At 41.6% G+C, this 13,527-nt stretch overlaps 1 protein-coding gene across 1 annotated transcript in view; it reads left to right on the top strand.

Annotated features, from left to right (window-relative positions):
- The window catches only part of SORCS3 (sortilin related VPS10 domain containing receptor 3), a gene marked incomplete at both ends in the record, with an annotated part of 603,941 nt that overhangs the window by 549,331 nt on the left and 41,083 nt on the right, over positions 1 to 13,527 (top strand). Inside the window, 2 exons of the mRNA XM_080913549.1 lie at positions 1,279 to 1,392; positions 6,803 to 6,974. Coding sequence (XP_080769675.1) covers positions 1,279 to 1,392; positions 6,803 to 6,974 — 286 coding nt within the window. The remainder of the gene's footprint in view (positions 1 to 1,278; positions 1,393 to 6,802; positions 6,975 to 13,527) is intronic.

Here is a 13,527-nt window from a genome sequence, read left to right as displayed (position 1 = left end):
GCATATCATATTGGAGGAAGGAATGAAGGGAGGATGGGAGGGAGGAGCAAGGAAGGAAGGAAGGAAAGAAGAAAGGAAGGAAGGAAGAAAGGAAAGAAGGAAGGAAGGAAGAAAGGAAAGAGATAAAAGGATAGCTAGAAGTAAGCTGGGGTTACTATGTGGATAATAAAGAGCATGACGTCATTCATCAGTCAATACTTTATGCTGTGTTAGTTTTGGTCGGAGTGTGAGCTATATCTTCAAAGGAATGTAGAAAGAATTGAGGGCATGCCTTGCCACACTTGTTTGATAGCACACAGGGAATGATAAGTGGGGCATCATTGCGGTTGTATACATGTCTTCCTTCCATTCCTGTCCTGCATCCACTCAGCTAATTTACCAGTCTTCTCAATGGACTTTCACAAACTGTTAGTTCATAGACAATCTAAGAAGAAAATCTATCAGAGCAGATACTGATTTGCCTTCTTCCAGGCTTCCTTAACACTCAGCGGCTTGATATCAGATGCTGAGGTTGTGCTGTCTGGGTTTCAGGGATCCTCTCGAATTTGGAAGCATGAGCCAAGAGAGGATGCTCTAAGTGAGCACCAGCTCTGGCTGGTTCTAAGAATTTAATCTCCTCCACCTACTTTATTACCCTTATATTTTGACATTTACACGCCTGCAAACCTTATAAAATTCCAAGAAAGCGGGCATGCTATTTGGCCTCAGGTGCCGAGGCTGTGGTCTTGTAGGAACATGGGAAAGAACTCTAGTTTCTTATGTTTAAGAATGTCTAGGCCACCTAAACAAAAGAAATCTGAATCCCTGTGGGCATCCATGTGAATACAAACACACACAAGCTTGAAAGCAGTTGAATTTAAAGTAAAAATTAATATAGTTCTGTGAAATTAATTTTCAGACAGTACATATTGAATTATTATGTATCCTGACCGTTAAAGACATCTTCTTGGTTGCCATTTACTTATTGAATTAATTTTGTGAATCGAAGTATGATATTTAAATGTGTAGTGTCCTCTTCTCCCCAGCTCACCTCCGAGCCATTGAACCTGTCATGTATTTGTATTTGTATGTTCTAGTCTGAAATATTTGCAATAATCTGTTTTTATATCTAGACTGTAATTCTAAATTATGAGACTGTCTCTAAAAGTGTACTTTTTTTTTAAGACAACAGTTGATGACTTTGGGAAGGAAGTGGAACTCGTGTACATTTATGGATACTTTTGGGTGTTTTAACATTTCTTAACACACATCATTCTACCATGTTTATTTTCTTGATAGTGACTATGGCTACGAGAGACATGGAGAGAGCCAGTGTGTCCCAGCTTTTTGGTACAACCCAGCTTCCTCTTCAAAGGACTGTAGCCTTGGTCAAAGCTACCTTAACAGCACTGGGTAAGCCCAATGCATGAAGGAACTCACCCCACTCATTATTGTACATTCACATTCATTGCTGTCCATTCATAACTGTGCTATCCAGTCATAACTCATTGCTGTTCATTCACAACTCATTGGTTATTGTGCATTCACAACACAATGCTGTCCATTCATAATTCATTGCTGTCCATTCACAACTCATTGGTGTCCATTCACAACTCACTGCTGTTTATTCATAACTCAGTGCTATCCAGTCATAACTCATTGTTGTACATTCACAACTCATTGCTGTCCATTCACAACTCATTATTATCCATTAACAGCTCATTGCTGTCCATTCATAGCTCAGTGCTATCTAGTCATAACCCATTGCTGTTCATTCACAATGATGAAATGAATGGGAGTGTACCCTCATCAAAAAAGACGAGTGTAGATTGGTTAAGTTAGTATCACGAGGCTTTTGAGGGAAACTGAGGAAATGTTTAGCCAAGGATGGTTAGTTTAGAAATGATCAGAAGAAATTATCAGGCAGAAATACCATTTACAATTGATCTCCAGAAAATTATAGTTGCTGTTTAGTTAAAACCTCCCTTGCCTGCCTTACTTTTCCAACTTCAACTGAAATAAATTGATCTAAATAGTGTGTAGATCTTATAGCACTCTCCCTAGTGGGAGATCAATGCATTCTCAAACACTAACACTTGGTGCATCAAATAAAATGCACAAGCCCCACACTAGTTACTCTTGAAAAACAGATAAGGACACTGAGGACACTTTCAGTATTGTTTAGTTGTCTGTTATTTATCACTGTCTACCTAGTTACCCTCAGACGCTTGGTAAAGGGCTTCCTGGAGATGGGTTGTTTCATCCTTTTTTCTTTTTTTTTTTCTTCTGTTTTTATAAATTGATTATTTTACTTATTGACAGTTCAAATGTTGTCCCCTTCCCAGTCTCCCTTCCATTAACCTCCATCCCATCCCCCTTCCCATTTCCCTCTATGAGAGTGTTTCTGCACTCCTGCCTTATCCTTTAACATCCCTTTACACTTGTTCAATTAGCCTCCACAAGACCAAGGGCCGCCCGTCCCATTGATGCCAGATAAGGCCCTCCTCTGATACATATGAGGCTGGAGCCATGGACCCAGTCATGTACACTCTTTGGTTGGTGGTTTAGTTCCTGGGAGCTCTGAGGTGTCTGGTTAGTTTATAATGTCGTTCTTCCTATGGGATTATAATCCTCTTCAGTTCCTTCAGTCTTCCCCCTAATTCTTCCATTGCAGTCCCAGGGCTCAGTTAGATGGTTGGCTGTGAGTATCTGCATCTGTCTTAGTCGAGTGTTGGTGAAAGCTCTCAGAGGACAGCCATACTAGGCTCCTGTCTGGGAGCACTTCTTGGCATCAGGAATAGTGTCAGGTTTTGATGTCTGTAGATGGGATGGATTCCAAGGTGGGGTGGTATCTAGATGGTTTTTCCTTCAGTCTCTGCTCCAATTTTTCTCCCCATGCTTCCTTTAGATAGGAATAATACTGGGTTAAAAAGTTAGAGATGGGTGGGTAGCCCCATTCTTCAACTGGGGGTCACACCTATCTACTGGAGCTGGTCTCTTCAGGTTCTATCTCCCCTCTGATGGGCATTTCGGCTAATATCATCCCTGTTGGGTCCTGGGAACTTCTTGCTTCCTTGGCATCTGAAACTTTATAGTGATTCCCTGACCCATTCCTCACCTACTACTGCTATATATTTCTATTCATTTTCTTGGCTCTCTGGACTTCCCTGCTGTGTCTTCCCACACCTCATCCTGTAAGCCCTTCCCCCCTCCCTCTCCATCCCATGTCCCTTCTTCCTATTTACCCTTCCTCCTATTACCACCCATGGTATTTTTTCCCATTTCTAAGCAGAATTGAACCACCTGCACTTTGGTCTTCCTTTTTATTAAGCTTCATATGGTCTGTGAGTTGTAACATGGGTATTCTGAGATTCGGACGAATATCCACTTCTCAGTGAGTATCCATGTGTGTCTTTCTGGGTTTGAGTTACCTCACTCAGGACGATATTTTCTATTTCTACCCATTTGTCCACAATATTCACAAAGCCATTGTTTTTAGGAGCTGAGTAATATTCCATTGTGTAACTGTATCAGATCTTCAAAGGAAACCAAATTCCAATACTTCTCCAACTATTCCACAAAATATAAATGGAAGGAACAATACCCAATTCATTCAAACAGCCACAGTTACACCGATAACTAAACCACACAAAGACCCAACAAAGAAAGAGAACTTTAGATCAAATTTGCTTGTAAATATCAGTGCAAAAATACTCAACAAAATTCTCACAAACAGAATTCAAGAACACATCAAAACAATAATTTACCAAGATCAAGTAGGCTATATCCTAGGGATGCAGGGATTATTCAATATATGGAAATCCAATGATGTAATCTTTTATATAAACAGACTCACTAAAAATTACATAATCATTCTTTTTTTTCCTGCTTTTGTGACCCAGGAGAGATCTGTAGAATAGGCAAGTGGGACTATGACACCCTTCTTATATTTTGATTGGTCTTATGGTTACCTGAGGTTCTGTGAGTCAGCTTCTGATTTGAGACATATGGAGTGAAGCTGGTCTCTTCATTTGTAGCAGTCTCCCACACAGGGTAGAGAGGTGGCAGGTGTTCCAGACCACTTTCAGAGAAGCAAAATGCTGAGTGGTCTGGGCTCCACACTCTCATTTCGGCCTGAGGTTCTTCTACCATGTAGTCAAGTTGTCCAGATTCTGTTACTTTGACCCTGTGTGGTTGCAGAGATTCATGGGCACTATCTAAATATCTTCCATCTGCTATGGAAGCATAGACATGGATGGGTGTGTTGAATAGTCTCTAAAACTATTACTTTTTTAGGTAAATATTTGATTCAGGGGAGGGGGCTATTCCTCTATGCTAGGTTGGGCATTTGAGTGCTTTCTTGTAGTGTTTTTGTAGGAATATGGTTTAAGAATTTAAATCATTTAATAAAGATTGAATAGTTTGAAAATCAGGAGGTAGACTGAAAGGGAATAAAGAATGAAACTTAATAGTCACATGCCATCATCGGCAAAAGGCAGCTACTATGTCCACATCCTTCGAAACCATTAAAAATACTTCTCTTAGGAAATACCACATAAGGACATAGCATCTAGAGCTAGATCCGCTTTTAAGCAACATGGGTGTGTGAACAGCAAATAGCTAATAAAGTCAGAAAAAGATTTAAAAAATCTATTCACTCGTTTCCTTGAAAGATTGTCTGTAGATATCTATAGACACCTCCAGATTTCCCAACTTTGGCCTATATTAACATTACCCACAGGGTTTTCTTGGTAGCCAAATGAAAAGGTTGATGTAAAGTATGCTTTATGATACAGTAGTTCTAAGATGTTAATCATGACTAAAAACTATCTTGTAGGTAGAAACAACCCAGAAAGATCAACACAGAATAATTTGATTTAATTAATTCAGCAAAGATCCAAAGAACTGCAGTTATGTGTATTTAACGTGTACAATTGTGGATTTATAATATTAAAACAATTACAAGGTGAAAATAATTTTAATATTGTACTTTGTTTAGTGTGATATGCTATATTAATTACATCTCTAGCCTTGATAGCCATGTATGAAGAACAGGTGCTATACTGGACAGCAATGATATATATGGACATATTTCGGTGAACAGTTGATAATGATGTGTTATAATTTCATTTGATGCAAACATTTGATCTGCATCTCCATGTTATCTCAGAAAGAATAGGGGGTGAGTGTGACCCAGTTATAGGGCAGTGTTAGGAAAGAAAAGTCAGATATAATGGAAGATTGATGCCAACTAGACTTTTGTGGTTTGGGGATTTTCAGAAAAAGATCAATTGATTATTCTTGACACCCAGGGTAACGGAAGACAAGACATGGTGGTGATGATGGTGGTAGTGATGGAAATGCAGAGAGGTAATAATGGGATATTTTATGTGGTCTTTGTAGAAAATCAATTTTAGTGATGATGCATAGACCATGGACTTTCTGGAAGTAATAACTGTGTGGTAGGTTAGAGGTCAAGGCAAGCTCTTGGGTCAGAGGTCAAGGCAATTGCTGTCACACTGCCCCATATTCAATGCCATTACCATTGAAGTTGCCAGTGTTTTGCAGAGAGGTTTCCCAGAAAAATCTCTTTAGTAAGATTGTCTTCCCTTAGCAGAGTTGAATAGGAATTTAAAAACTGTGCATCTAATGTGACATTTGTGATGAGGAAAGAATTTCTTATAAAGTAGCCCAGTGACTGCAGGGTAAAAGTTATGATATTTTTTAATTTTTGTTTTTGCTATACATTCAATTAATGGCATCCTCATATGGAGAGAAGATAGGGAGAAACTGTCTGATGGTGGGGAGATAAAAGTTTGATGTTCTAACTGCTTTCTGGTACAGAGAAAGTTGCAGGCAGCCTTGGGGAGCTAGAACAGACCCTTGCTGGCAGACAGAGGTGTACTTGCTTACTTTCTTCTGCTTCTCTAGCCCCATGCTCGCCTCCTCCTCTGTTGTGTGTGAGTCAGACATTGATTTTTCTGGGCTGGTTTAGACACTGATCAGATCCCTGGTGCACTAGGTGGGATCAATAATAATGTTTAAGGAGCTAGCCTTCCTGAGATGTGGGGATTGTTTGTCTTTGTGAGTAGCTGTAGTTTTTGAGACTTGCCTTTTGTGAGCAACTATGAGAAGTTTTGTTTTTTTTTTTTTTTTTGCTTCCATCTTTTCTTGTGCCCTCCCTTCCTAACAAACACACACATACACACACATACACATACATATGTACACCCTTGCATACAAGAGAATATGCACATATACACACACAAAATGCTCATATACACACGTACATATAAACACACATATTCACATTCATACCCATCATTTATATACATGAATACATATACACATACAAACACATATGCACACATCCATATATATACACACATACATATATACCCCCATACACACATATACAAGTACATATACATATCTATGCATACATGTGAATAAATATACACAAGCGTGTCCATACGCATATACATATACACATACATTTATACACACACACATAAACACACATGCATAAACAACACATATCTACACATGTGTGTACACATATATAAACACATACATACATGTACACATACATATACACACCCACCAATGTTTACATATGAATACACACTCACATACTCAAGCATGCCCATACACATATAATCATATGTACACATACACATAAACACACATCCACACAGCACACATAAGCACATATATGCTTATACACACGTTTGGGTACATACATACACACACACACAGACACACACATACACACACTATAAACTACACCATTGTCAAAACTTGTTTTGTCAAATCTCTTTAGGTACCGGAGGATTGTATCTAACAACTGCACCGATGGCTTGAGGGATAAATACTCTGCTAAGACTCAGTTGTGTCCTGGAAAAGCTCCTCGGGGCCTCCATGTGGTGACTACTGATGGGCGCCTGGTGGCAGAACAGGGCCATAATGCAACCTTCATCATTCTAATGGAGGAGGTAGGTGACCACTTGGTTGTCTGCAGTCAGAATCCATATGCTGACAATTCCTTTATCTCTGGAGAAGAAGGAAAGAGAAATCTAACATTCTCAAGAGCTGCCCAGCTGCCGCACTGATGTCAAGAGTGGGAAAAGAAGAGGAAGGGGTAATACTTACACAGAAACTCCTACAGTCATTGGGAAGGAAGACCCAGTCCACCGTGCCTCTGGAAGAGATTGCTTGCTTACTCAGTCTCCTTTTACTCTTCCCTCTTCTCTCTATCCCTCTCCCCTGCCCTTCCTTCCATATCTTTTATGTTTGGCCTTGAACTCAAGACCATGACTCTGAGGTAGAGCCCCAGCCCTTGGATTTCTCTTTTGACACAGGGACTCACTGAGGCTGGACTTGAAGTTTCAGTGCACCCCACACTGCATTCAGACTTGTGCCCCATATGCTTCTATGTCTTTAGTACTGGGAGTATCACCTGTGCCATTATGACCTACCTGGATATATTCTTAAGCAGTTTCTGCTTTGGAAGTATTTATTGTCATAAGGATATAACCTGTGAACTAGGACTGGTAAGGAGGACATTCAAATCCTAGTGGTTGATTTCCAGAGCCTCTCTCACTTTATGCTAACTCTCACCCTCACTAGTTAGAAAATCCCACAAGCCTTTAAAGAGTCTTGAACCTGTAAATGTGAAGATGGGGAAGATGACTGAAATAATTGTTTAAAGTTAACTTTGTTCAAACACAGACAGCATGGGCTGCTTCTCTGTTAGCAACTGGCTTCATTAGTGTCTTTTGCAATCCGGGAAGTCAAACTTGAGTGTATGCTAACCCTCTGGTCCACTCATCTACCTCTTGCTCCTTGTGAGATGTTCCTTCTGTCCAACCTAGCACTCTTTCCTACCACTCTTTGCTGGACTGGAAGAATGAAAAGTTTGCCTGATTGACAATGCCCTCAAAATTTATATGCAAATTGCTCCAGGCTCTTGAGATCTTGGAAAGAGAGCAAAGCAAGCCAGGAGATTTTTTTTTTTCTCACTAGTCTGAACACCTCAGAGCCTTTAAAGTCCAAAGCATACTGCAAAGAAAGGTGCAGGCTTCTTATCCTGACCTGGCAGATACCTCAGCCTTCACTCACACTGATGCTAAATTAGAGGACTTTGAGACTCACAGAAGAGGTCATTATCACATTTCCACTAGAGCATTATTTTTTTTTCCAGGACCAGAGCTATAAAAACTTTCTCAAATGGATGTGAAGAGCCACGATCTTATCCATTTCAATTGCCTGCAGTTCACTTCCACTTTCATTTACATTTGTAAACTCAAGGGTAGTTGACGTCCTGTGAGAAGGTCAAGAGACTATCCGTCAGCATGCCATTCACATGTGTATTTCCAAGGCAGGAGAGGTATAAAGAAAAGCCTGGTCAGTGCACAATTTTGGGGACACAGGCTTTTCATTTATATGATGGTCAGATGTTTTGTTTCTAGAAAGGATTTTTGGCTCATGTCGCTTCCTTCTCTGACCAGCAGAAAAGGAGTGACGAAACAGCGTTCTTCTCAAAGCGGTTTATTCAGGAACCTTACAGCATGCCAGTGAAAATCTTTTTATCCCTTGTCTGTCTCTCTTTCTGTTTCTCTTTGTCTTTCTCGGCCCCCAAGTGCAGTCCCTTTATCCTCTCCCAACTCCACCTCCTCAGTCCATGTTGCATGGCTGCAGTTCATAGGTCCGTGTCATCTGTCCTGAAATTGTGTCATGGGTGTGCCTGGGAAGTTTACATGGTGGGAGTGGCTAATCTCGGGGGCGGGGCAGGAGGAAGTCAGGTGCTAGTCACAAGACTAGGCCGGAGTCCCAAGCACCATCTCTGGACTGCCGCCACACCTGCTCTCCACATCTCCCCCTTCTCTATAATTTTGGCTGAGAGAATGTCCTAGTTTGCCCCCTGTGGCAGTGCCCCTTACCTGTCTTTGGGAGATAAACAGCATTGGTTCAATCCCTGTCTTTGGTTGGTGACACACCCAGGGAGTCTTATCCGTCACTGACTACTTCTCTAGCATACCAAACCACACTTGAGGAGACTGCCAAGTCTCTACCACTGCAAAAGCCTGTATCATTAAGGCTTGAGTTCTGCACTGTCGAAATTGTGTATGGCACATGCACCAAAACACCAGGACGCTTATGAGTACCAAGCAAAGGGCTAATTCAGCTAGTCCAGCCCATACTTTCAGCCTTGAGGCAGCAGTGATAATCCAAAATCCCTTTTAGGCCTGAATAAGGTAACACCACACAGCAACCATACATTTAAGGGATTTCTGGCAATTGCCTGAGCAGGACTTAGGTATGTCCAATTATATCCTGAAAATGATAATCATCTGAAAACATAACAATCCTGGAAACACTGATAAGAGCCCCCATCGCAGATCTTCAGTCTTCACCACCAATGGGAGCATCGGCAGCATCAGGCTCATCCACAGGGTCATTGCTCTGCTCATCCTGGACCACTCTGTTCAACCTCTCTGGGACCCACAGTGGCTGTCGATGTTCCTGAGGAAACACACAAACAGACCCTCTCGCCCAAACCAACACCGGATCAGGACACTGCCATTTGCCAGTCAGGACATCTTTCCACATAACCAGGCCTTTGGGAGAAACATCAGGATTGCTGTGACACTCAGCAGCAACCCATCCATGCTTGTCTTCATTTAAAAACTTTAAGGTAAAAAGAGCAATAGTCAGTCTCTCCCTAAGGAAAGAACCTGCAGAGACAATTCCCCCCTTTTGTTTAACTAGGCACTCCTTGCAGGTGTGGTGAGCATGCTCAATGATTCCTTACCCTTGAGGATTACAGGGCAATCCGTGAGTTACTCAAACGCCCATCATTTTGCAGAAGGACACAAAAGAAGCAGAAGTATAGGCAGGCCCATTATTTGTTTTTAATTCTTTGGGCTGCCCCCAGGTGTTCCATGCTTCAAAGCAATGTGCAATTACATGACATGCCTTTTTCCCTGTATGAAGAGATACAAAAATGATCCCAGAGGCTGTATCAATAGAAACATGGAGGTACTTTAATTTTCCAAATTCAGGGAAATGAGTGACATCCATTTGCCAAAGGTGTAGAGGGCACAACCCATGTGGGTTAACCCCAAACCCAATCAGGGGTAGCATAGGGGCACACTTCTGACACCCTTTTACAATATCCTATGCCTCATTGGGTGTGATCTAAAAGCGTGAGGACAAGGTCTTGGAATTAACATGGAACTGTGAATGAAATTCTTGAGCCAATGAAATAGATGATGTATCAAAAAAAAAAAAAAAAAAAAAAAAAAAAAAAAAAATCAAGCAAGCCCTAGTCGCTTTATCTGCAATATTATTTCCCTCCACTAGGGGACCAGGTAAGTTAGTATGGGCACGGATATGCTGTACAAAAAAGGGTGGCATTCTTTTCAAAATCAAGTCATGCAAGGTGACAACAAGATGTCCAATAGTAGATTTTAAATGGATTTTACCCACTACTTCTAAGCAGAGCAACATGTTAGCAACATACTGGCTATCAGAAATCAAATTAAAAGGACCTGGAAACAACTCAAATACCTTAATCACAATTTGCAATTCAATAACTTGGGGTGATGCAGGGGGAAACTGTATGGTAATTGGAGAGGAACCTGCCACCACATATGCACCTTGTCCTGTCTTGGAACCATCTGCAAAGATAAGTGGGGCATCTGGCAAGGATCCTTTGAAGTGATTCGAGGGAATACCACAGGATGAGTGGTAATCAACTGTAGGATAGGATCCTTAGGGAAATGATTATCAAAGTTACCTTGAAAACTGCATCTCAGAATAGCCCAGTCATCTATAGTAGATGACAATACTTCTAGCTGTCTCACATTATAAGGGATTATAAGATCCTTAGGTGGGATGCCAAAATACTGTATGCATTGTTGAATGCCTAGCAAAGCCAATTGTGCCACTAAAGTGGGATAATGCACAAGTGTCTTTCTTGGCCAAGGAAATCTTGGGATGTATCCAAAGCAAAGGATCTCCTTGCCATAGAACTCCTGTAGGCTGTGCCTCTGTGGGCAGAATACACAGCAAAATGGGTTGTGACTCATCCCGGCATTTTAAGGCCGCAGTCTGGATGCTCTGGTCTACCAGTTGTAATGCAGCTCGGGCAGCATCAGTGAGTTGTCTGGGAGAACCAAGAGTAGAATCACCTTGCAGAATATCATACAGTGGTTGCAGCTGTCTGTTGGTCAGAGATAAATAGGGTTGAACCCATTGAATATCTCTAGTAATTTTTGAAAATCATTTAATGTAATCAACTTATCAGTATGGATATGAATTTTTTGTGTGGCTACTGAATTTGCAAAAGGCTCAGTGGGCCCTTGGAGGATCTTGGTCAAATTTCCACTTACTTCTCTATTTGGGAGGGATTTCCAAGCTCCAGTGCCTAGGATATTGATCTGATCGTATACCTGAGGTGGATAATTAGTCTGAGCTGCTGCAAACCTTCCTTGTCCCATCAGCATGTCCTGATCCCAGGCGGGCTGACCATTGTGAGCATTAAGAACGGCCTGCTCCATGGAAAATTCAATATAGTATGCCTTCCAATCTAAATATTGACCAGAGGTCAGGCAAGCATGAGCCAAATTTTGCCAGTCACTAGGGGTCATGCAATACCGGTGTAAGTGTTCTAATTGTGCCACAACATACGCAGCACTAACTCCATAGGTGTGCACTCCCTCGGCTAGCCTCTGAACGATTTTCCAGTCTAGAGGCTCATGATAACAATTAGTCTGCGCATCCTGAAATACAGGAAAGCACTGGGCTTGTAGCTCTCTCCAAGTTTCAGGATGCAAACTATGCCTTTCCACTCTGCCTGGATCATAAGGAGGTAGAGTTGGCGGCCCTGGAGCCGACGGTCCAATCCGTACTTTCATTTTCTCCAAACTGTAGGCTATGTTCTTTAGATAGTCTTCCGAAATTTCTCCCTCACTAGACACTTCTCCTGCCTCTGAATTCTGGGAGTGCTCTTCCCTAACCTGATTCAGAGCCTCATTTCCCTTCTCCAGCTCCACACTACACTGTTCCTCATCTCCTATACAGTTTTTCACCAATTTCCATACTGGCAGCACCCCTTTAGCTAGTACCCCTTGCTCTTCAGCAAACCGTAAATCCTTTCCTAATTTTTTCCAACTAGACATTGTGAGATTTTCAGATACCTGGAACCAGGGAGCTACCTGGTCCACTGCTTTTAAAAAATTCTCTACAGTCTTCTTTCTTAGCACGATTCCTTTCACTTTCAGCAAATTCTTCAGAGCTTGGTGAACTATGTGAACTGATGTGTTTCCCATAGTGCTGGGTGCAACTTGTTCCTGTACTGGAAACTTTATGGTCTCAAACCGAGAGCCTTTCTCATCCCCTTTACCGGGGAGCTTTATAGTCTCAAACTGAGAACCTTGATTGTCTCACTTACCTGGGAGCTTACCAACTAATCACCCTGACTGTGATGAGTTCTGAATGCCGAAGGGGAGTTTCGCTGTACAGGCCACCATCTGTCGCTACCTTCTCTGACCAGCAGAAAAGGAGTGATGAAACAGCATTCTTCTCAAAGCGGTTTATTCAGGAACCTTACAGCATGCCAGTGAAAATCTTTCTGTTCCTTGTTTGTCTCTCTTTCTGTTTCTCTTTCTCTTTCTCTTTCTTTGCCCCCAACTCTCTCAACTCCACCTCCTCAGTTCATGTTGCATGGCTGCAGTTCATAGGTCCACGTCATCTGGCCTGAAATTGCGTCATAGGTGCACCTGTGCAGCTCGCACGGTGGGAGTGGCTAATCTCGGGGGCGGGGGGAAGCAGGAGGAAGTCAGGTGCCAGTCACAGACTAGGCCGGAGTCCCAAGCGCCATCTTTGGACTGCCGCCACGCCCGCTCTCTACAGGCTCACAGATTCAGAAAGTTTAGCCCATGGTCTGTTTGCCACATATTCATAAACAGGCACTTTTTAACACTTCTTCATCCTGGACCATTATTTTAGGGTCTGTTTTATACATTTACCCAAAATGTTGATGAAGTGTGGGGGTGTATGTATAGTAATCATGGGGGTTGACTCTGAACTTGAGAGGCTAGCAATCAGCTTGAGGTAGTAGTGTAATTCAGCTGAGCCACTGGTTATCATGTCAGAGGCAATCTCAGCATTGTTCTCAGACTTCCAAGGACAGAGATACTTGTGGGCTGAATCACTTTGAGAGATTCATGGCTTAAGCCGGTTTCAGGAATTCCTAGGCAAGAACAAGAAACTAATCTTAGCATGCAGTATTCCATCTGTAGCATAGAAATAATGCTTTACCTCCTATTGTTATTTTGAAGATGGTATTTAATATGTGATGAGAGACTACTACATTTCTTAAATTTAATAACATATACAAAAATAAAAATGAAAATTATGGTCTGGTAATTAAAGGTATTGAAAGTAGGCTGTCTAGTTTCAAAACTCACTTCTTTCTGCTGTTAGCAATGTGGCTTTAATGTAGTAATTTTGTTTGTATTTTACCTCCACTTTAAAATTGTG

Source organism: Micromys minutus (assembly GCF_963924665.1).
Source record: "Micromys minutus genome assembly, chromosome: 2".
Taxonomy (NCBI): Eukaryota; Metazoa; Chordata; class Mammalia; order Rodentia; family Muridae; genus Micromys; species Micromys minutus.
The sequence above is the reverse complement of the archived record's forward strand: the minus strand, read 5'-3'. Positions and strand labels throughout refer to the sequence as shown.